The 22,920-nt window shown below is 51.1% G+C and overlaps 8 protein-coding genes across 9 annotated transcripts; 3 read left to right on the top strand and 5 right to left on the bottom strand.

The window, feature by feature from the left end:
- Window positions 1–316: 316 nt before the first annotated feature.
- On the bottom strand, window positions 317–1,816 carry AAFC00_005743 (uncharacterized protein; the record flags this gene model as incomplete). Its single annotated transcript, XM_069345574.1, has 3 exons — window positions 317–1,310; window positions 1,602–1,735; window positions 1,796–1,816. The coding sequence occupies 3 exons, from the start codon at window positions 1,814–1,816 to the stop codon at window positions 317–319; spliced, it is 1,149 nt and encodes a 382-aa protein (XP_069197775.1).
- A 522-nt stretch (window positions 1,817–2,338) lies between these two features.
- On the top strand, window positions 2,339–3,261 carry AAFC00_005742 (uncharacterized protein; the record flags this gene model as incomplete). Its single annotated transcript, XM_069345573.1, has 3 exons — window positions 2,339–2,417; window positions 2,503–2,975; window positions 3,070–3,261. 3 exons carry the CDS (start codon window positions 2,339–2,341, stop codon window positions 3,259–3,261), a joined length of 744 nt encoding a protein of 247 aa, XP_069197774.1.
- Window positions 3,262–3,604: 343 nt separating this feature from the next.
- AAFC00_005741 (uncharacterized protein) lies at window positions 3,605–4,742 on the bottom strand (the record flags this gene model as incomplete). The annotated part of the gene is made up of 4 exons (XM_069345572.1): window positions 3,605–3,759; window positions 3,815–4,330; window positions 4,551–4,634; window positions 4,688–4,742. The coding sequence occupies 4 exons, from the start codon at window positions 4,740–4,742 to the stop codon at window positions 3,605–3,607; spliced, it is 810 nt and encodes a 269-aa protein (XP_069197773.1).
- Window positions 4,743–5,362: 620 nt separating this feature from the next.
- AAFC00_005740 (uncharacterized protein) lies at window positions 5,363–7,723 on the top strand (the record flags this gene model as incomplete). The annotated part of the gene is made up of 3 exons (XM_069345570.1): window positions 5,363–5,638; window positions 5,702–5,877; window positions 5,935–7,723. The coding sequence occupies 3 exons, from the start codon at window positions 5,363–5,365 to the stop codon at window positions 7,721–7,723; spliced, it is 2,241 nt and encodes a 746-aa protein (XP_069197772.1).
- A 964-nt stretch (window positions 7,724–8,687) lies between these two features.
- On the top strand, window positions 8,688–10,676 carry AAFC00_005739 (uncharacterized protein; the record flags this gene model as incomplete). Its single annotated transcript, XM_069345569.1, has 4 exons — window positions 8,688–8,725; window positions 8,935–9,987; window positions 10,038–10,587; window positions 10,665–10,676. The coding sequence occupies 4 exons, from the start codon at window positions 8,688–8,690 to the stop codon at window positions 10,674–10,676; spliced, it is 1,653 nt and encodes a 550-aa protein (XP_069197771.1).
- Window positions 10,677–11,885: 1,209 nt separating this feature from the next.
- Window positions 11,886–13,838, bottom strand: AAFC00_005738 (uncharacterized protein; the record flags this gene model as incomplete). Its single annotated transcript, XM_069345568.1, has 5 exons — window positions 11,886–12,761; window positions 12,838–13,113; window positions 13,174–13,474; window positions 13,551–13,698; window positions 13,802–13,838. 5 exons carry the CDS (start codon window positions 13,836–13,838, stop codon window positions 11,886–11,888), a joined length of 1,638 nt encoding a protein of 545 aa, XP_069197770.1.
- Window positions 13,839–16,586: 2,748 nt separating this feature from the next.
- Window positions 16,587–18,113, bottom strand: AAFC00_005737 (uncharacterized protein; the record flags this gene model as incomplete). The annotated part of the gene is made up of 3 exons (XM_069345567.1): window positions 16,587–17,752; window positions 17,814–17,874; window positions 17,934–18,113. 3 exons carry the CDS (start codon window positions 18,111–18,113, stop codon window positions 16,587–16,589), a joined length of 1,407 nt encoding a protein of 468 aa, XP_069197769.1.
- Window positions 18,114–19,437: 1,324 nt separating this feature from the next.
- Window positions 19,438–22,746, bottom strand: AAFC00_005736 (uncharacterized protein; the record flags this gene model as incomplete). Of its 2 annotated transcripts, XM_069345565.1 has the most annotated exons (8): window positions 19,438–21,510; window positions 21,571–21,678; window positions 21,734–22,240; window positions 22,298–22,363; window positions 22,415–22,433; window positions 22,498–22,556; window positions 22,619–22,684; window positions 22,744–22,746. In XM_069345565.1, 8 exons carry the CDS (start codon window positions 22,744–22,746, stop codon window positions 19,438–19,440), a joined length of 2,901 nt encoding a protein of 966 aa, XP_069197767.1. The 2 variants fall into 2 exon arrangements, with proteins under 2 accessions (XP_069197767.1, XP_069197768.1); XM_069345566.1 differs by having other exon boundaries at window positions 19,438–21,678.
- Window positions 22,747–22,920: the final 174 nt, after the last annotated feature.

The raw sequence follows: 22,920 nt of genomic DNA, 5'->3' as shown, positions 1-22,920 counted from the left end.
TGATGCCGTGACTTCCGAAAGAGGGGCGGAAAGCGAAAAGACACTTTCTGCATGGGGCAAGGATTACTCGAAAGTGACGTGAACTTCTTTTCATACTGTGCAATCCGCTGTGGCCGCGTGCCTAGGTATGTACTACTTGCATCTTAGAAGGCACTTTCTATGATGAAATACGCGAAAGGTGTTCTTCACTTCCAGTATGGACCAAAAGTCCAAGACAAATAGCAAGCGAGACGCTCACAGTCCCCTGAATCCTCTTTATGGACGAAAAGAACCCAAGACAATGGCAGTAACAGAGCATATCACCGACTCTCATAGTTTACACAGCGTCCAACCTCTCCTGCACGACACCCCTCAGTCCCATGAGTCCCAACCAAACCGCCTCCTCGGTCCTGATCGTCCTACTCCCTTGGTTCGGCACGAGATTGACCCAGTAGTCGAACACGTCGCGCGCCTCGGAGACGCCTTTGCTCGTGAGCTCTTTGTCTGCTTTCAGCGCCACCTCCAAGCCCGCGACGCCGCCAAAGACGATGATTAGGTGGTTCCACTTTGCGGGGATGGGGGGTATGTCGCCGCCCTCGCTGTTTTGAGATGCAGAAAGTAAGGATGAGACGGGGATTCCGCGCTCCGACGTGCCGACGCTCACGTCGTAGCCGCCGTCGTAGGGACACTCGGTGAAGATTGCAGATAAGCTGGATGCCAGGCGCGTCGAGTAGCCCCAGAAATAGCCTGCTTCTTCGCGTGGGGTGTCGGGCGTCACTGCTGCTGCGTCTAGGGGCGTGTAGCCGTCCATTCGCGGCTCTAAGTCGCTTGCGAACCGCACTGTGATTCTGCTGTCTGTGGGTACTGAGACGGGGATCCTGGCTCGCACGGGCAGACCGCAGTCTACTAGGGTGTAGGTGTCGGGGGTTGCGGAAGAGGGCTTCTTGCGTTTGGCTTGTTGCGCCTCGGTGCCTTCGACTGAGACACTGATGCCCTCGCGGTATCGACACCATTCGTTCGCGCGTAAGTGGTGAGGCATGTCCAGACTGGGCATCATGCCTGCAGTGCGCAAGTTCGGATGCATGGGGAACAAAGACTTGCGCAGATGAGGGGGCGTCTCGAGGTAACTCAGGACGTGATAGAGGAAGTCGTCTGGATCCGAGTAGCCTGTGTAGCCGGTCTCGTCGTCTCGATAGTCATAAGCAGAACGCTTCTTGGGTTGGGCCTGGGATTGCCCGTCGTTGAAGACGACGATCTCGTCGACGCTGAAGACGGCACATGCTCGTGCGACTTGGGCGGCTAGGAGAGTCTTTGTTTCGTGGGTTTGGGCACTTTTTGTAAGTTAGATTTGAGGATGGAAATGGATTGTGGCGAAAAAAATCAATGTGTTTATAGCCTAAGCTGAGTGCTCCACTTGTCCTCTTCCACTTCCTGATCAATGGCTTGTCTTGTCTGCGAGATGGTCTCGTGGGTGGATGAGAGGACAAAAAAGTAGTGAATATTCTCGAGGAAGTTCTGGGGGGAGCATACTGTTTTTCGATCTCAAAAAAGAAATATGATTTGAAGAAATGGAAAAAGTGCGAGAGACAAGAGACACGCGACAAAAAGAAAACATCACTTACTTTGCAATGACACTGCCAGGCAAGGCAATACTCAGCGTATGCTGTCTACCACCAGTGGGCGTGAAAACAGCAGAGGGCTTCGAAGTATCCACCTCATCGCTGCCTTGATGCACTACAACATTGCGCTTACGCTTCTTTATGAGATATTAGTTTACCGAAATCCTTTTTCTGACTCTTGCTATCTCAATGCATACCTTTGAGTCATGAAAAGACATTTTTCTGTGTTTCTAATTAGTGCTATGGACGCTGTATGCTCGCGACTCGGTGAAAATATGATGTAGCGAACGAACGAATCTGATACTCAATCAGGTACGCTTTACTCCTTCGAGGCTAGTCTTGGCACTAGAAGAGCGTATGTAGTATGATAACATCCCAGATGGTATGTAGTATTATCATCTTGGATGTCAATTGTGGAGATATGCAGCCTTTGGAGTACCAAAGATGACAGTAAAGGAGCATACGGGTCCGCGCACTAAGATGTTCTCGTTTCGGTTCCATTCTTGTTATTCGGCGAAGTTCATGTATATAAGTGATAGCGAGGAATGGATGTCAATCCCCAGATTCTGCACGGCACGGGATGGACCCTTTGCCTAATTGACCCTAATCAGCTCGGCTGCCTCAAACGCCATCCAGACTTGTACCTGCCATCAGCGATCATCTACTTGCACTCTTCCACCAATATTCCATCAACCTCAACTCTTCGTCAACCAAGTCTAAATCGCGCATCAGATCTCAAAATGTCAAAGGCCGTCCGAGTCTCCTCCCAAGCAGAGCTCAACCGCATCCTCAGCTCCTCGCGCGTAGTAGTAGCAGACTGTACGCCTTCCCTCCCACGTCTTGTCTTTCAAAAGACCACTTCCGCCCAGCAAAGAAAAAGCTTACTGATCAGAAGAACAAACAGTCTACGCGGACTGGTGCGGTCCCTGCAAAGCCATAGCCCCGTTCTACGAAACCCTGGCCTCAAAGCATTCCAAACCCTCTGGTGTGACATTCGTCAAAATCAACACGGATGAACAACGCTCGATAACGACCTCGCTTTCCATCACCGCCATGCCTACGTTTCTGGTATTCAAGAATGCACGGGAAGTCACTCGGATTCAAGGCGCAGACCCCAAACGTCTAGAGCAGGCCGTCAAGAGCGCGACAGCAGATGTCTCATCTTTTGAGGGCAGTGGGAGGAAATTGGGGGATGTGAGCGCTTCTCCTGCTACTGCTACTGCTTCTTCTGATCGTGTGGGGGCCGCTGCGGCGGGAGGAAGTACCTATCTGGGAGGTGGCCAGGTCACCTCTGGAGCGCCGTTTGGGGCGAAGCTGCAGTCGTTCTTGGACGCCCTCTATGTCTTTCTTGGACTCTACTTTATCAGTCTGTTTTCGGTGTGTTTTTCTCGTTCCTTTCCTCTTCGATACGAACATATCCTGCACATCTATCATCCACTAGACTAGGAATATGTACTGACATGCCGCTCAGTTCGACCCATACGCCGCAGCAGAGGCATCACCATTCAACACAAAAAACAGCCAAGCAGGCAGACGGCCAGGATGGCTTGGATTCGGAGGAGGTGCTGGAGGCGCAGGGCCCCGTGGCCCACCTGGCGGAGGGCGGAAAGTGGGTGCACTGAGCACGAAATCCGCGGTCAATGTCGGAGGTTGTGGCACCTGAAGATTAGAAGGTCTAACGCACCTTGTTGCGGGGGAAAATTGCATGGGAGGTTGTTCCAATGAGGACTGGAGTTTTGTCGGGGTTTTTTTTAATTTTGCCATAGCTAGTCCTGGTATTCGCCAAAGTGTGACCTTCGTGTTTGACCACGACTTTCTGATCATGAGTGCAGCTGAATCATGATGTACCTTCAGGCTGTGTTCATTATTGCCACCGATCCAACCACAATCGTACGATGGCAACGGTGTCTCGAAGACTACAACTATTCGAGACTAGATCTCCGCGAAAACAAGAATCTATATCCAAGCTATCGAGGTATGTCACCAGCCAAATATGCCAAAGACACTTAACAGACATCCTCAATCTCCTGCTCGCCACCGGCTCTAGGACCTAGATCAGACCTCAGAGTACGGTTGAAGAGCTCGAGCAACATCTCGAAGCAGACCTTGGTCAAACCGGGGTCGTAGCGGCCTTTGCTGGACTCGTCGCGGATGAAAGCGTCTTGATGGCGTTAGTGACAGTTACCGGGAGGGAAAAGACTGAGGAACAAACATACGTTGAGCCCAAGAAGCCTCGAAGAAACTGAAGCAAACCCCGGCCTCATGCAGAGTCTTGCGGATCAAATCACGGCCTTCAGGAGGGACATGGTTATCCTTCTTTCCGAAGATCATGATGAGTTCACCCTTGATGTCGCGGGCGCGCTGCAAGGAATCGTCATTCAAGCCCTCTCCAAGCGAGTGGCTGTGGACATCAGTAGCGAAGTAACACACGGCGGCGGCGACGCGAGGGTCGAGAGCACAGCGGTAGGCGAGATGGCCGCCGAGACACATGCCCGTGGCGCCGATGCGGCCATTACATGTGGACAGAGAAAGCAGCAAGTCGATGGAGAGGGTCGCGTCTTCGTCGTAGGCGGCCAGTTTCTTCTCGATCTTCCATGCGTTGCCCGAGTCGGTTCCTGGGCCGTCGTAGGCGAGCGCCTCGGGTCCAGTGAATTCGTGGTATGAGCTCGGTGCGGCGACTATGAAGCCTTGACCGGCGATTTGACGAGCGAAACGGGCGACAGGGCCGGTCACTGAGGAGGGGTTAGGGGTTTGTGTACTGCAGTGCTTGATAGGTCGTCAAGACTGCACGTGGGTTGTGGACTGGTCGGAGAGGGGAAAGACTGACAAAGTCTGGGGGAGTTCGTGCAGTGCGCATAACGACGTCGGGAGCCCGACGGGATGATTACACCAGTGAAGGGTTTCAGGGATTATGTTGGAATATCGGAAGGAGAGAAAAGAACCTAAGTTTACCTTGGTAAATCTCACTGAAAACGACAACACCCGGGAACTTTGCTTGTGGGTAGTTTGGGATGGTGGGGTGGAAGATGAAAACACCTACCTCTATCAGCTCTACAATGTTGGTGAAGACTCTACTGCTACAAGCATACGCATGTTTCCGCCCGCCTTGGTGGGGACATCTTTGTACGACTCTTGAATCAACATGATTTCTTTTGCTATAGCTATACAATAGACTGTGGTTGGCTTCGAAGAATAGACGATGTTATCAATCCACAGTATCGTAGTGTAGGTACTGTACCTCCACCTCAGATTCAGTCAATGCAAAGATGACGATGCAATCGATGGTCTGTGCGTGTATCACGTTTCCGAGCACTCGGCTTCTGGCTGCCGCCACCAATCAGTAACTGTGATTCCGCTCTGTTCGAGTTGAACTGTATTACTGTAAATGTACCCTAGAGTCCCGCCGTCAATCAGGCGTGAGTGAACGAATGGATCTGAGGATGCAACAGTGCATGCATGACTCCTCGCTCTTTCCTTATTGCATTCTTTCTTTTCCTTACCATCCCGTCACCTACCCCTCGGGTCGGTCGACAGGCCCAATTACATTATTGAACTTACAGACACACATTGCACTTTTGTGATGACCTATCGGTCTTTGTTAGCTTGAAATAAGGACCCGCTCTTCTTCTTTGTTCTTTTGGAAGCGCGTCAAACCCTGAATCGAGTAAACTCGGGTGGGCTGCTGCGAGTACTACATCATACCCTTACCCTCGTTATTACATCCAACCCCTCGTCTGATAACAGCGTCTCTTTGACGTTCGATCATGTCGTCCAACAGCGCCTCTGCCTTGCCGTCCAAATCCTCACATCCCATCAAGTCCGCAAATCCATCAACTCAACTCTCGCCTGCTCCCTCGCAGAACTCGAGCTACTTTGGCGGCGAAGTCGGTCAGCGGAGAAGTGGCGTTGCTTCCACCAGCTTCGTCGGATCCGGCAACAAAGCAACCTCTGCCACGCCACGCAGTAACCAAAGCAGCAAATCGAAGCACAAGCAAAGCAGGAAGTTCCGGCTTGCGGATGAGGATGCTCTTGCGGAATCCGTAAGTTTTGTTTCTCGTCAGATTCCACCTCGATGACCTTCTGGCTCACAATTCCCCCACCAGGCCGCCATGCACTCGACAAGCAGCCGCAAGGGACAGACGTCCATCACCCATTTGATGAACTTTGCCCTGCCTCCTCGACCGTCATATCGTCCTGAAAGGGAAAGACAAGGTGGGCGATCGACCAGGACTCGCACTTGGGGAATGGGCTCTGGCTACCACGCAGTGGACAAGGCGAGGTACGACCTTCCTGTCGCCATTGTCTTCTTGTCGACTCATGCTTACTAGAGCTACAGATATGTACATGCAAACTACCGTTTCATCGTCGACCCTCGAGCCGACTACCGCCCCCAGAGTGTCGACGCCGACGTGCATATTGACTGGAACAATGTCATGCAGATTCTGGTGTCGGAGCAGTCGCAAGCAGCTGCCTGTCCTATTTGCTTAGGTACTCCAGTTGCTCCGCGAATGGCCAGGTGTGGTCACATCTTCTGTCTTCCCTGTCTCATCCGATACATGCACTCCGAGGATGGCGAAAAGGCCGCGCATGAGAAAAAGGCACGATGGAAGAAGTGTCCCATTTGCTGGGACTCGATATATATCTCGGAAACGAGGCCTGTGCGCTGGTACGTGGGCGAAGAGGGCGAGCCTCCCAGGGAAGGCATGGACATTGTGTTGAGGCTCGTCAAGAGAGAAGCTGGCAGCACCTTGGCCATGCCCAGGGAGAGCACCGATGCCTTAGGCAAGGGAGACGATGTCCCCTGGTATCTCGCTCCCGAAGTCATGGACTACGCCCGCGTCATGAAGGGAAGCGAAGATTACATGCTCGCACAATATGACGAATATATCCAGACTATCAAGGCTATGGAGCAAGAAGACGAACTAATGTTCGGCGAAGACTCAGAGTGGACTGGTAAAGCCATCCGTCTGATTCAAGAGGCAAAGGAGAAGGTCAAAGGCATTGGCAATCCTCCAGTGATGAACAAGAAGCCGGAGGAAGCCAAGCAGAAACGACCGTTGATTGAGTTCAACAACGCCGATGATGACGATGATGATGATGCTGTTCCGGATATGTATGCTATTCAGCAGGCTGTTCGATCAGGTCAAAGCCTACCCAATGGTGTCACGCCCACTGATGAGACACAAACCGATGCCCCCGGTGAAAAGACTAATGCGGACGCTTCGGATGCGACATCGAGCATTCTATCGACATCCCTGGCCGAATTTCGAGCTCGACAACACGCTGAACGTACTCCGGATTATTACCTGTTCTATCAGGGTCTTCTTCACTACTATCTTTCACCTCTCGACATCCGCATCCTCAAAGTCGCGTTCGGGTCCTACGAGAATTTCCCTTCGTCCCTCCTTCCTCGAGTCGAGCGAGTCTCTACTGGTCACATTGTCGATGATGATCTTCGAAAACGCATCAAGTATCTGGGACACCTGCCTTACGGTTGCGAAGTTGGCTTCCTCGAGTGCGACTGGACTGACACGGTGGCCCCATCTGTCCTGAACCATTTCAAAGCAGATATCGAGCGCCGCAGACGCAGGAACATGGACAAGGAAGCTCGTGAGGAGAAAGAGCGCATCTTGGCCGAGAAGATGGCGGATAAAGAGTACGCGGCCGCTCGCAGGAAGCGACCGAGCATTCCGTCGGAGAACACCTTTTCGGCCAATGACTTTCAACCACTCGTCTCGGCAGACATGTCAGAATCGGCTGATGGATCATCTTCCTCACCGCCGTGGGGGAATCGGACTGGTGGTTCAGCCTACGCATCACTAGCATCTCCAGGTACCAGTCCGGCTACCGGACGCACCGTGTGGGGTACATCGGCACTTCCATTGACGAGTCCGGAAATGCGGGCAGTGAATGCTCCGACCGATGATGGTTGGTTGCAGGGCTGGGAAAAAGAACTGCTCGGGGACGATGAATTGGTTGCTCAAGTGCAGGCGGCGAGCCTGGGACAGGCTTCGTCTTCGTCATCTGCGGCTCAAGCCCCCAATGGCAATGCTGGTGGGCAAGGCAAGAAGAAAAAAGGCAAGAAGATCACATTGATGAGTACGACTGCTCGACGCGGTGCGTAGACGAATAGGAGGTTTTCATCGAGCTCTTGATGCTGGAGTATGATTGCAATGTGGAGTTTGTGAGTTCATGTTTACACCTACATACTAGACAACCAGTGCCACGGCGCCGACCGTTGAGCTATCACCATTGGTATATTTATTTATATTGAAAGAAGTAGATTTACCAGATTACAGATTTTGGTACCACGTGAGCACTGATGACCTGAAAAGAGCCGCGAACTTTGGACAGATATTTTGTCCTCATAGCCTTTTCTGTGAAGCTGGATCTCGGTAGCTCGATCGTAGCAGCAGTGCCGGGGGTGTCAATCTCGTTCCTCGTATCAAAAGTAGTACGGTAGCGGGGGCGGTAGCACCTGTAGTGGGTTCCTGCATTAAATGCAGCCCTCATCTTCGGGAAAGCGATTGGTCGATGGCTACATCATCAACCTGCAAGACGGTAGGGGCGTAAACAAAGTTGGGTGAACGGCTGCTGTGCTGAAATCACTTGTGAACATCTGTTACTTTGAACCCGTACAGTACGAGGATATTTTTTTTTGTCTTTTCCTAAGTAGTGTACAGAGCAAATGCGACAAGGCTATTGAGGCGAGCAAGAGAAAGCGAGGGCAAAAGTTCCTTGTAGCCAGTAGTGAAGTGGTAGCTAAGATATCGTCAGACTTCCGCCATGACCCAATATCTCTCTGGTATTTCCTGATTCCAGTAGCCCCATCTTTCTTCTATCCTCTCTTGACTCTATTTGGCCCCTCCGCGGCGTTCACTTGTCAACCGGGAGTGATTGTATACATCGACCGTTGCGTCAGTCGTCTACCTTTCTACGTGTCGTGCAGTTTCGCCCGTCCGCGTCTGTCGCTTTCATAATTCTTTCCATCCCACCTTTCGTGGTGATTGCATTAAAATTATTTACTCTTTACATTTCTTGTCAAATACAATCATTTCTTTGTGTCCATCACCTCATAAGGCGTCTGAAATGACCGTCACACGCAGCCAGACGGGCAAAACCCCAAAGTATGTTCTTCTCATCTTAGCATCGCGCGCATTGCTCTGAAACACCCTATCCCTGATCGCAAAGGAGATTGAGCCCATTTCTTTTGTCTGTGCATCCCAAGATAGACTTCTTGTAGCCAGGGAGGCTTGATGGGGAGGGCCCACATGGTCTAGCGTCCCGAGTTGGCGAAAGATGTAATATGTCAGTTCGCTTATGGTCGAATCCACAGGAAACCTGACCTGCCAGAGGGCCTTGTCGAGACTCCTTCGCGCCGTCGCAGCACACGCAGAAGAACAAATCGCACCGAGTCGCCCACACCCTCAATGGCACGAGATGCTCTGGTTGCCTCTTCAGGCGCCGAAGTCGACAGCAAGAGCAGAACCAATGGGTCCGCGAACGGCCACGCGGTCAATGGCAATGGCCACGCCAACGGCCATGCGAACGGAAAGGTCAATGGAAAGTCCAGCAAGCCGCGCATCATCGACGGATGGCTCGAGGGATCTGATCCCAGAGTCGATGCTGACCCTCACTACGACTTTGGAGGGACTCCCGGTGTCATCTGCATGATGATCGGATTCCCGGCGCTGATGTGGTACATGTGGGTTGGAGCGCATTACTACGACGGACACTTCCCGACGCGCGCATCCTCGGACGAGAGCTATCTGGAATTCGCCAAGCACCTGGTCCGTCTGGCGTACACGGGCGCATTCCCTCACAGGAGGGCGTGGGCCATCTACTGGGTCTTCGGGATTGCACAGAGCGTCTTCTACTACTACTTGCCAGGTGTCTACGCCAAGGGCAAGCCATTGCCTCATCTCAAGAACAAGCAGCTCAGCTACTACTGCTCTGGCATGTGGAGTTTCTACGTTACTATCGTCTCCGCCATTGCCCTTCATGTCACTGGCACGTTCAAGCTGTACACGCTCATCGATGAGTTTGGCCCTCTGATGAGCGTAGCCATCCTGTCGGGCTACATTGTTTCTGTCGTTGCCTACTTCAGCGCATTCGCCAGAGATGCCACTCACAGAATGACTGGACATCCCGTCTACGACTTCTTCATGGGCGCCGAGCTCAACCCGCGTATGTTTGGCTGGATCGACATGAAGATGTTCTTCGAGGTCAGACTGCCCTGGTTTATTCTTTTCCTTGTTACTCTCGGTGGTGTCGCCAGACAGTACGAGACTTATGGTTATGTCACCCCCGAGATGAGTTTTCTTCTGATGGCTCATTTCCTGTACGCAAACGCCTGCTGCAAGGGTGAGGAGCTGATTCCGGTCTGCTGGTGAGTGCTTGAACATCTCTTGACAATCTGCTCTTCTGACTTGAAAACAGGGACGTCTTTTACGAAAAGTGGGGCTTCATGCTAATCTTCTGGAACATGGCCGGAGTTCCTCTCTCCTACTGCCACTGCTCCATCTATCTCGCCAACCACGATCCTTCCGAGTACTCGCACTCCAAGCTCACCATCTTCCTGTTCTTCTCCACCTACCTTTTCATGTACTGGGTCTGGGACACAGGCAACTCACAGGCAAAGTACTTCCGCGCCGAAGAGAGAGGCTACACCATCCAGCGCAAGGCCTTCCCCCAACTCCCCTGGAAGAGCATCAAGAACCCCGAGAAGATCACTTCCGACCAGGGCGACTCGATCCTGTGCGATGGCTGGTACAAGATGGCGCGCAAGGTCCACTACACCTGCGACATGTACTTTGCCTTGACATGGGGACTGATCACGGGCTTCAACTCGCCGTTCCCCTGGTTCTACCCGGCCTTCTTCGCTGTCATGATCCTGCATCGCGCTATTCGTGATGTCGAGCGCTGCAGAGTCAAGTATGGTGACGCCTGGGAGGAGTACGAGAGGAGGGTGCCTGCCATGTTCATTCCTGTGAGTCGCTTTTTCTCCGTTCGCTTACCTTTCTTTCCGTTAGTATGAGATTGCTGACTATGCGTGTCTTGCTATAGTACGTCATTTAAATCATTCACGAGGAAGCAAATACGTCGGCACCTCTTCCATTCTCTGGCTTACCCCTTCAATCCCGCCGTGTTCGTTCAAAACAGCCTGCCAAAGGATAGAGAGATTCAGGAAGCAAGACAAGGAGTGCAAAGAGAGAGATTCAAACCCAAAAAAGGTTATTCATATATATACTAGTGTTATTTCTTTCTTTCTTTCTTTCTTTCTTAGATGTTGCCGAGCCTTTTTAAGAAGAAGAAAAATGTTTGCGCGATTATTCTTTCTCTTTTCTCTTTTTATTCCTACGAGAACAAGGGCCCCCCAAGAGAAAAAGTGTAGTTTTATCTCTCTCCTCTACGCGTTGATTAGACAGGGAGGAGATTGGGATGTATTATATATGTTTTGTGTATGTGTACGTATACGCTGTATCAATATCTGTATAAGAACATGTATGAAACCATTTCCCCTCTCTTCTCTTTCCTCCCTCCTTCCACCTGCTTGAAACGGGTGATTGAAGCGTCATGTTCATCTACTATCTGCAATACAATAGCATAAGCAAGCCGTACACTTGATCTTCTGGTCTGAGTCTACAGTAGATCCAGATCTAGGTCTAGAGACCATCCGAGCCAGTCAGTCCTCGTCTTGTCCTTTGTATATCCACTGTACGACCCGATGGTCGAACAGTTATAATCCCATCCATCCAGCAGCCGCTCGCGGCACAATCGGTCAGTTCGGCGTAGATGATCTCGCGCGAAGGTAGGGAGAAGGAAAAGTCACACATGCCCGACCTCTCGTAACGGTAGAGAGAACAAGGTATTTTTCACGAGATTTGATTGCTCCATAACACCTTGACTTGACCTACATCCCGCGAAAAGAAACAGCAAAACATGAAAAGGAATCAAAATTCGCAAACACCTTCTGGTATCATAGCTTTGTAGAAACACGACAAACAACGACAACAAGAACAACAGAAAGAAAAACAGAGCAAGAAGACGCCGTTGCCGTAATTGGACTGGACCTGCAGACTTTCTTTTCTTTTCTGCCTCCCGTTCCTTCTCGTTCTTGTCTTCTTTCTCGGGATGGAAGAAAAGCCAAGTTGATGAGAGGCGGTGGAGAGAAAAAGAAAGAAAAAGAAGAGGGGAAGCATCCATTTCTCCTTCTCTACTAGATATTTCTCTCCGGTCTGATGAAAAAGAAAAGAGGGAAAAAAGGGAAGGGAAAAAAGTCAAGGACTAGTATCCCGTCCTGCCATTTGGCCCAGCACCACCGGCGCCAGCCCAGTGATTCCACGAGTCTCCTGCTGTTGCTCCTCCTCCCTGCACGTTACTACTCGGTGCACTAGGAGCGGCATGGTAAGCCGTATCGGCGTCCCACGGCGGATCGTTGATTCCTCCCTGGGAATGCTGCGGTACTACTGACTGACCGTACGATCTCCCGCCGTAAGCATCTGCTTCGGGAAAAGTGACGGAAGGAGGCATGTGCATGGCGCCTCCGTGACCGATATCCGTCTCGTCCTGCGAGTTGAAGCTCCCTGACCTGCCGTATGGATCTGTCGGACTGAATTCTTGTGCGTGAGACAGCAGGCCAGCTCTGTCGTCAGCCTCTGCTGTATCTGAGCGTCCACGACCACCCTGTTGAAGCTCGGTGGCCGAGGGAGCGTGTTGGGTCATGACGTTGGGTCCAGGGATGCTGGTCGCTGGTGAGTCTAAAGTGCTGCCGTTAGTGTTGGCGCCCTCGGCGGCGATCTTGTAGGAGATGTCGTGGTGTCTGCTCTTTCTGCCGACAAACAGCCATCTGAAACCTCTGGCGGAGGCCTTGATGATGTCCCAGGGGTTGAAGGCGTCGACCCAGGCCTTCGTGCCGAACTTGCCTCCCTTGTACTCTGGTTTGGGTCCTGACCATCCAGATCCAGCAGCAAGGATGGGGTTTGCGTTCGATTTGGAGGTGAGGTCGTACTCGCGCCAGGGGAAGGCAAAAAGATGCATTACTGCAAAGATTGCCATCTCGATACATAGCAACATGCTAGGGATGCCGATCTTGATATCTTGGCTCGCTAGCTTATCTGAAGTTTTGAGTGCACCTGATGAGGAAAGGAAGGAAATGAGGAGCTGTTGTGTCTTTGTTAGTACTTGAGAGGAACGACGATCGGGGCGTAACGAGAATCAAAAGAATAACAATACATACCGATTGCCAGAATGAGAAGAAGATGACCATCTTGATACAAATGACCTTGAGGAACGGCTTGTGCTCGGCAAGATCTCTCTTGAGCTGCAGATAAAACTGAATAAGGAAGAACATGGCGAAAGTGACTGCCACACCCTCGAAAACCATGACCCAGATATGAGCAAAGGCAGGGTTAAGTGATGTTTCGCAGTAGCGACCGGTAGCTTCGGTGATGACGGAGACAATGGTGAAGAAGACACGGATGAAGCAGTATTGGAAGACGCCAATCCATACGACCTGTGATCACAAGCGGTCAGCATCCAGCTATAGCAGAAACAAAAAGAAAGTGATGCATACGTTGAACCAAGTCAGACCACTCCTTGGCCGTCTCAGAAATCCCTTGTCCTCTCCACCAGTGCATTTCTGCAAACCAAACACACCCCAGAACCAGTTGATGGGAGTCAGTGTTCTAAAGTAGTCCTTCTGGCCATGTAGAGTCGGCGCAATATAATTGCATAACAAAGTGAAGAAAGAGGCGATTGCGAAAGCCTCGTAGCAGTCACGAATGACCTCGAAGTAGACACTATGCTCATAGTAGAGGTACGATAGGAAAGATACCGTACTGTAGACAGGCAACATAAGGATGATGCGGATGATGCTGTGAAAGCGAAGGTAATCAGTACACAAGAGAGAAAAGCGGGCGCTTAGAGAGTAGATCAGAGGTGCACACATACTGTCTCTGTTCATTTGGCTTGGAGTAATGAGTGGCATGCTTCTGCATGAGGAAGAAGGCGATTATAACGGAGATGAGGGCGAACAAGGCGGAGATGATGAGACCAACATGATGGAATTGGACATGCCCAAAGAGGGGCGTCTCTTCGACTGCAACACGGCAAATATAGTCAGAATACATTCATCATGGGTTGTTTCACTTTGCAGCGCAAAAGGTAATCTTCCGCTGCCACCGTCCATGTCTAGAACGTACTCTTGGTCTCGGTGGTTGTGGTATTGCAGAACGGCATCACGTGTGGAGATTATCACACCGGCCCTCCCAACTCAATAGACCCGAGTATTCTTCTTGCTCTCTCTTCCGTCACGGCGACATGCGACTCTTGTTCGGTAGTGGCGCAAACGAGAGTGATGTTGATATCCTTGTCCAGCGCTCTCTGCCTAGGGGCCGGTCTCTGACAGGACGTCAAGGGTTTCCGGTTCCAATAAGTCCAAGTCGGAGTTCTCCTCTTTCGTCTGCGAGACTACAGTACGTTTGTATTGTGATTATTCACGAGTGTTGGTCGATTATGTTTTGCTGACGCTGTTTCCTAGTAAAGCCCAAAAATAGTCCCGGTGAAGCAGGCGGTGTTTACAAGAACAAGAAAGTGCGGAGGCGCAAGCACCAATTCAGCAGTTACGTGATGCTGCTGCTGTCCGAAATGGTTTCCTAGGATGGCTGTGCTAGTAAGCGTGGATATGGATACGTAACTCCGGGTCAGAGTATCCACAGTGATAGAAAAAGAGAAGGCTGCGCCGACACCAGAAAAGGATTCCGACTTTGACCGGAAGCGAGCGCAAGTCTGAGGATCAGGGAAGAACAATGCGAGCTTCAATCGAAAGAGAGAGCGGGGCCTGACTGGGAGATGAAAGAGACGTTCAGACAATGTCAGTCAAAGTGAGGGTCAGTGCTAAGAAACAGGGCTCAAATCAACAACGAGGACAACGATGCGCTCAGTCTGAATAAGGCAGCAATTCGGTCAAGGTGGTACAGGAGATCTTGCAGACGAACGGCGAGCTATGAGTTTTAGTCGCGCGTCCGGCAAGCTACAGCCTTCTCGTATCGTGTCTTTCTGTTCCAGCACTTCTGCATTTGCCTTTCCAGACTGTTACAGCCAGTAAATACCCAACCACTCATCATACAGACTACTTTACCGTACACTACAAGTGCCTTGCGACACCCTTCCTCGAGTCTCAATTGGTCCCTTGGCAGGGGCTAAACGATGGCGTAAACGCGGGGTAAGCTTTTTTCTTTCCCTCTACCGCATGCAGGTGGCCACTCGCTTGACGCCGAATTTTCCCTGACGTGTGACTTGGTATCTAGTGCATCGTCCCTGGCGCCCCTTTGTGCCGATCCTCTTTGGCATGTACTCGTAGCAGCTCTTCTGTGAATTATGCAGATGAGAAGAGATGACTAGACTCGAAATGCAGCCCACGAATACGGGTATTCGACATCACAAGTGGCACTTCTTGTCGATCAAAAGAACTGCGTCAGGGGAGCAGTACAAAAGTCACTGCGATGACTCTGTGGCTTGCGTATCGCATATGTAGATGAGCGGCCTAGCGTTTCATGTCACAGCCCTGGAGCTTGTGTTCCAGTCCTGCGTCCAAGGGGAGGTTTCTTGCCGGTTTCGAGAAGCGCCTCAACTCTCATTCTTATTGCGCATTGGGAATGCTATTTCATGATTAGGGCTGAAGAGATTGGGCGATATCAGATGCTGCTTGTGCAGACTGCTTCTACGAGAGAGTGTACCGAGACATCGCCGTGACATGCAGCTCTATACTGTACCTAGGTATTGCAGAGTAATCAAAGGCATATTTCAGATGCAGTCATGTTGAACGCAACGATTTGATCACAACAAAAACAACGAAATCCAGTATCTTGAATTACATAGCTGTGTATATTTCACACTTTCTTCTCCTTGCTTTTCTTACCAGTGGACCGATAAGCCACCCCCACCCCCTCACAGAACGCCCACCAATAGACCAAAAACAAACCCCCCCAAGCCAGCAGCTTTCGCTCCCTGAACCCTCCGATTGCCCCATCGATCCTCTCTACATCATCCCACCAGGGCCGAGTGAGCGCGTCGATGACGCTCGACAGAGGCATCTGCAATTCCATAGAGGTAAAGAGGACAGCCGCGAAGCTCATCGCGACAGCTGGACGAAGCGTCGGGGCTATGCTTGTCATTACGGTCTTCGGCGAGTGAGTCTGCCGTGTTTGGAGTGCCATCGTCGCTATGCCTGTTGAGATGCAGAGAGTGGTAAGAAGCAGGCGTGTTGCTAGTACAGCTATTGTTGTGGAGCTCATTTTGTCGGGGATCTCTCCTTGTGCAAAAACGGATTTGTGGATATCACAGAGTTCGAGCCGTGGGCACTGATGTGCTCATTAGTCAGGTCTCCTGTGTCCTCTTTTAGATTATGGTCCTTACGATTCTCTACACCATGCCAAACAGGGGCAAGACCGAAAATCGAGTGGTAGACGTGGAGGTAGAACAAGTCCTCGAGGCAAGCTGAGGAAGGGAAGACATGCAGTTTTCGCAACCACGGACTTAGCTTCTGGTTAGGATGAGGATGTCGAAGCCGCGATCCGTCTACATCCAAAGTCCCGAGTCAAGACCGTGAGTAAGGACATTAAATGCACGTTGTAGGATTTCAGACGTTGGATTTGGCGTGACATATTCATATTCAACTTTCACACACAAGATATCAAGGCAAAGGCGCTATTTCTGCGTCGCATGTTCCACAAGATTGCGATACCTGGCCCTCACGCTGTTACAGATCGAAGTGCCCTTCGGCGTGGAAAACGGTCGTTGCAAGAGTTTGTTATTGTAGTAAGAAACGTTGACAGCATGTTAAACAGCAGTTCTTTTTTTTTGCTATACCATAGAATTGATGGGTCAAAAAGGGAAGAAAACAAGGAACCCGCTACCAAATGAATGTACGTCCGCCGTAAAGACTTCTCAATCTCACTCATCATGGCCCGTTTTAAAGGGTTTCATCTACGCAGCTGCGGCGGCACCGACTACAGCCTCCGAGTGCTCGTAGTGAGGAGTTCCGGGAGCATCGACACCGACGCGCTCCTTGGGCAACAAATCAACAAGAAGTGGGTTGGGTCGATTGCTCTTGTTGGGGTTCAGAGCATCCTGGGTCTTCTTGTACTGTCTGACGCTGTCAATGTAGGCATCAAACAGATAGCTGGAGTCGAGTGGGCCGCCCTTGGCCTCGGGGTGGAATTGCGTGCTGAAGATAGGTCTGTGCTTGTGGATCATGCCCTCATTGGATGAATCGTTGAGGTTGACAAAGTACTCCTTGAAGTCGGAGGGGATGGTTGTGGCATCAACAGCGTAGCCGTGGTTCTGCGAAGTGATGTGGCACTTGCCAGTGCTCAAGTCCAGAGCGGGGATGTTGTGGGCCCGGTTACCGTACTTCATCTTGATAGTGCCGGCTCCGATGGCAATGGCGAGGAGCTGGTGACCAAGACAGATGCCCATAACGGGAACCTGAGAGGTGTCCATGAGCTTACGGAGGTTGTCGCTGGTGGCGCGGCAGTGGGTTGGGTCACCAGGACCGTTGGAGATGAAGACACCGTCAAAGTGGTTGGCGATCTTGTGGATAGGGTAGTCATATGGCAGGCAGGTGACCGATGCACCACGAGAAACAAGCGATCGGAGAATGTTCTCCTTTACACCGCAATCGATGAGAGCGACATGCATGTCACCCTCGGGGGAGGGAATGTGCCATGGTGCCTTGGTAGAGACCTTGCGTACAAGGTTGATGTTGGCTGGGTCCTCGAAAGCCTCGTCCTCGTCGGCGTCGTACTCCTCTCCAACGACAATCTTGCCAAGTGAAGATCCTTGCTCACGGAGGTAGGTGACGATGGCACGGGTGTCGACACCAGAAATGGCAGGAACACCCTCACGGGCGCACCATTCGCTTAAACTCTCGACAGCGGTCCAATGGCTGTATTGCAAAGCTGCATCGGCCACAACGATACCGGCGGCTTGGATGTTGGGGGATTCGAAGTACTTGAGCAGTCCATACTCATCCTTGACCGAGGAGGGAACACCGTAGTTTCCAATCAATGGCTGGGTGAAGACGAGAATCTGTCCACGGTATGAAGGGTCGGTCATAGACTCGGGATATCCAACAAGAGAGGTGGTGAAGACTGCAACATGTCAGCAACGGAAAACCACACGTATCACTTGTCCGTGACGCGTGAGTCATACCAGCTTCTCCAGAAATGTTGGCTTTGGCGCCGAAGCTCTTTCCGTGGTAGATTGGACCATCCTGTAAATATCGATCAGTCATCAATACTTCAATGGGTTGGATGAACTGGAGTGGCTTACTCTGATGGTGAGGGTGGCACGCTCAAACGAAGGCTTGGTAGAACGGATGTTCCTGAGAGGAGCAGCTCGCTCGGTACCGGCAACGACGGATGCCTTTCCTCTGACCTGCAGACCGAAACGGACTGCTTTGGCAAAGTTGGAGGTGGGCCTCATCGAGGCTTTGAACAGGCTGGGCATCATTTTGAAGGTGGTAATAATGTTTGGGTTGGGGTTGGTTGGTTAAAAGCTTGATTATTGGATGACACGCTTTCAGTTCACGTTGGCCTTCCAGAGATGGTCACTGATGTAATCTATGATATATGTCAATCATCTATTCATTTATTGCTTATATTGATTATATGTATCGAGGGAGTGGAATGAAAGCAGTATGCTCCAAGCTCTGTACAAGGGCGCTTGCACTTGTAGCTTTATAGCAGCCTCACGTGGAAGAAGAAAAGGAAACCTGGAGTAGCAACATACCTTGAGAAGTAAAGGTTGAGGGAGCAGTCCGCATAAGGGCAAAATGAACCCGCGAGCAGGCAGTTCCGGTGTTTTGTTGAACTAAGGTGTAAGTGGTTACAGATCAGAAGTAAAGTGAAGCGAAGGCGATGAAGGAGAGAGAGGAAGAGCTTTTGCGCGCCAGTCATTCTAGCCCGCCGCGGTGAGCTACAACCAAACCAAGAGCGCCGACGCTCGGTGGGTCATCTGTGCTAATCTTTGCGAATCTCTTCGCCAAACCCCCAGCGGTCTCGGCGTCCGTCAGCTTGGTGACGGGAAAAAAAAGCAACGCTAAGGTACCTTAACTTCGTAAAAGCTGTTCCCGGAGTTCGCGAAAGCTACGAAGATTTGCCGCCCTGTGATTGGCCAATAGTGCATCTGGACCTGCGCGCGTCATAGAACGCATCTGGCTTATCTTATCGCCCGCGCCGCTCTCTTACAACATCCTATGATGTCTCACAGACATTCGCGCGGAGATTGCTCCCCTTGCTCCACACCTTCTCATGCTGGTGCGTGCTGCTGGATCGACGTGAGCGCGTCTACATTGCATTCAGTAGTGACAGATATCATACACATCTTGTTGAGAGCTATCAACCGGGATGACGCTCGTTCACCAGCAGCTGTGGACGATTCAGGCTTGTCCGAAATCGGGCAGGCACCCTCGCTGTGAATCATGATCAACATGCCCCAGATAGCAATGCTCATCGAATACGGAGTACCTCAGCTTTGTCCTCCTGTTATTCACACGTTGGTAATATCAGACAGTCGTCGCATTGCGTAAAGCCGAGAATGTGTGCAGCTGGACTAGACGTCGACTATTTACTTCTTCTTTGATGTCACAGAATACCTGTAGTCACACCACTCTCGTCTCGAATATGTAGCTCTAACCACCTCCGATGAGAACGCCTTGCTCCCTATGCTATGCAGTCCTTTCCTCCTTTGTCAAAACTCCTTGACCCATCATAGTCAGTCCGCTATGATAGAGTCGTATTGTAAGCATTGTCCCCACCGAGTCAAACGACTCAAATCACTTTTTCGATCTGGTTTGGCGTGGCTCAGGTTTGGTCACTTTGCCGTTGGTTGGCCGTGCCACGCCCTTTTCCTCTTTGACCACTGGCGCTGCTGCCTTCTTGCCCTTCTTTTCTTTCACCTTGGGCGGCTCGGAATGAAGATGGCCGAACTCGTTGATGGCGGCGTTGTTGTGCCATTTGAGGCATCGCAGACCATCTGCTTCGGTATCGACATACGTCTTGTGGCGAGTCGACATCCTTGTCACCGGCTCGTCCTCCGTAGTTTCCTTGCTCTTCTCTCCGTCCACAAGCTCCTTTAGTTTCTTCATCTTCGATTCGATGATCTCGCCCCAGAGGAGCAGCTCTTTTCTCAGAGGCTTCTCCCGAACGCCTTTTTCTTCCAGCCAAGCAGTCAAGAGATTGATTGACTCGGGGTCATCGTAATACCCCCATTGCTCAGCGGTCCGGAGATGACTATCTCCCTCATCCAATATCTTGCGTTCCGGGATCTTCATACCGAAGCGTTGGAAGTAGGCCTGTTGCTCGCTGTCACTCGTCTCGATGTAGCCAAGTCGCTCCATATCGTCCGGCCCTTGCACCCAGATTCGAGCATTCGCGTAGCCATACTCGGCTGTACTCGAGTCCGGAAGTCCTCCAAATGGCATGCCATTGCGTTCGAACCAATAGTAGCGATTCCAGAAACGATCGCGACCTAAGACTTTTGTGCGGTGATTACTTGCCTCGCGAAGATCGGCATCGCACTCGTCGATTTCTGATTCGCACTGCAGAATCTTCTTCCTAAGCTTGTCGATCTGATCCAGAATCTTGAGAAACTCCTTCGACTGCTTCGAATTTGTTTTCGCCATCTTTGCTTTTTCTTTCTCCTCACGCTCTCTCTCGCGACGTTGCTGGTCCTCGTCGCGTTTGCGCTTGCGCTCGTTGGCTCTACGAAGGGAACGTCCTCCGATAGCATCTTCGTCGTCATCCATATCCGACGTTGGTGTTCCTACGGTGTTCAAGGTATCATCGACATGTGGAACATCAACATCCATGGAGTCTGCCGCTTGCTGTTGATGTTGCTTAGGTGACTCCGGAAGATTGTCTGGCAGCAGGATCTTTCTTTGGTTGTCCAGTTCACCTAGTTGCGCCATGGCCACCTTACGTTGCTTCTGCCATTCGAGTTTGCGTTTGCGGATTTCGGTTTGTTCTTCGCTGCTCTCTTCAAGGTACTCTCTCAGCGCTTTCGTGCTGACAGCAAGTAATGTGATCTTCTGTAGCGCCGTGATCCGCTTGTTGACGTCCATAGTGATGTAGCGCTGCCACACCAAGTCCTGGGTCGGCTCCTCTTCCAGCGGTGCCAGATGAGCGAGAATGCCATCGCATTCTTGCTTTTCGCGTGGGCTCAACGAAAGCTGGTACAAAAGCCCCACCATGATCGTCTGCCAGCCGCCGTCGATAAATTCGCGAGCCTGGAGGCGCTCAACCCACCCACGTTCGACAAAAAGTTCAGGTGCTCTGTGTGGGCGATGTCGACTCTCCGAAGGACTTTTGCTTGCCCTTTCCTTCGCATCTGCGGCCATGATCTGACTCAAACGGCTTCTCGTGGAACGTGCAGGCACGTCAATGATCGGAGTTGCCGGTTCGCTTTCTTCAGATTCTGACTCTGACTCCTCTGCCAAAGCCATATCGGGTAATGTGACTTGGAGAGCGCCTTCCTGGTCAACAATCTGTTTCAACACGGCGCAATGTACCTCATCAAACAGCTGACAGATAATCTCATCTGAAGAGAATTTCATGGCTGCTAGGAAGTCATCAAAAGTGAAGGAGTCTAAGTGGAAAAATTGACACTGCACATTCAGAGTGTTCCAGACTTCCAAAAGCTTGCCGACTGAATCCGGACGGAGATCACCCTCAGCTGGCTCCTCGTCGGTTATGAACTTCAGGGGAGGACGGGAGATGCCATCCCGTTTAGGGGGCAGGTCTAGGTCCTCGATAGGATATCTGATTGGTGGGGGTACTGGCTTGACTACTTCGATCTTGGGCACAATGTTGGTGGAGTGGGTTCCGTTGGTCGCATTGGAACCGTTGGGCTGTACAGAAGTTAGACGATAAGAATACTGGGGGCAAATCTGCAGAAAGGCATGCACAACCTGTTGATTTTCTGATGCAAAATCACCAAGGGTAAGGTTCTTGCTCTTGCGGCCGTTTACCTTGTTGAAGATACCATTAGGCTGTTGGCGGGAAGAATGCTGGGCAGCCTACAGGACATGTCAGCACTTTGTTGACCGCGACAGGACAAAATTGATGACCCACCGACGGGCTACCTGCTCCAGCGCCTTGGAGCAAATGCGCAGGAATATCCATAGGCAGGCGGTATTGTCTGGCGATTGGCTCCTTCACCAACCAGGGCGCACCATTCCAGGCTTCGCGAACCAGGGAATTTCTTAGAAACGAACGTAGGTTCTGCTTGGTGAATATTTTGCGGCCTCTTTTGATGTGCTTGTCGTCTACCAGAGCTTCGTCGCCGTGGTCATTGTTGACCTTGACGAAGTAGCGAGAGAAGGCCGGCCTGTGAATTGAACCGTCCGGATTGCGCAAAGCTTCGAACTTGGCCTTTTCCCTTATGACGCCGTCAAACATGTCTCCACTTTGCAGCGTAATATCGACTTCTTCGCCAGGGAAGAACTCGGCTTTGAACTCCTCGAACACCATTGTGACCAGCTCGTCGATTCTAGATATTGTGGAGAATTGGACCTTGCGCAGGATGGGGTCGCGGAGTGCATCAGGAAATAGCTTTTCGATGTCGATGGAGCTGTGAGTCTGATGATCTGGTCAGCGAAACCTGTCTGAAGCAAAAACTATCCCACCCTCACATACCTCCATGTCTGACGCAGCGAAGAACGTCAAGCCAGACTTGCCATTCACAGAGTCTGTAAACTTCTTCTGTCTCGGTTGTCAGCATTAGCCAGACAGCGCACGCGCACATGAGCTGACCTGGTTGAGGAAGTCATATCTATTAATTGTCGTTAGCAGATTGCCATTAAAATTCAATTATACAGGGCTTTCAGGATACATACCGTCCAAGATAGCTCTCGTAGTCTGTGAATATTTCTCCGGACTTGGGCATTACCCATATCTGTGTATGTAGCAGTCAGAAACCTGACATTATTCCTCGCGCGTATCTGCTTATTTATCTACCTCTGCATTCTTGTCAATGTATTGCGGTGGTGGTTGAAGCGCCACGGGCTTCCGTTTGAACAGAACCTAGTGATGAATTAGTCAAAGTGACGGCAGGAACATATTGGAGGATTGGGAAGGCGCACCATCCCGAAGGTACTTCTTCGCGAAGTCCACCTGGGGTCACAGCCAGGCTTGTCCGGGAGAATAGATGATCGTGTAGAAAAAAAGTTATCTCGGCTTCTAGATCTGTAAACTCCGGTAGAGCATGAAGATGATGATATCAGATTGACTATTGCACTCTGGAATCGGAGAGATGTGGT

The sequence above is a fragment of the Neodothiora populina genome (assembly GCF_041146345.1).
Source record: "Neodothiora populina strain CPC 39397 chromosome Unknown canker_contig_6, whole genome shotgun sequence".
NCBI classification, from domain to species: Eukaryota; Fungi; Ascomycota; class Dothideomycetes; order Dothideales; family Dothioraceae; genus Neodothiora; species Neodothiora populina.
The sequence above is the reverse complement of the archived record's forward strand: the minus strand, read 5'-3'. Positions and strand labels throughout refer to the sequence as shown.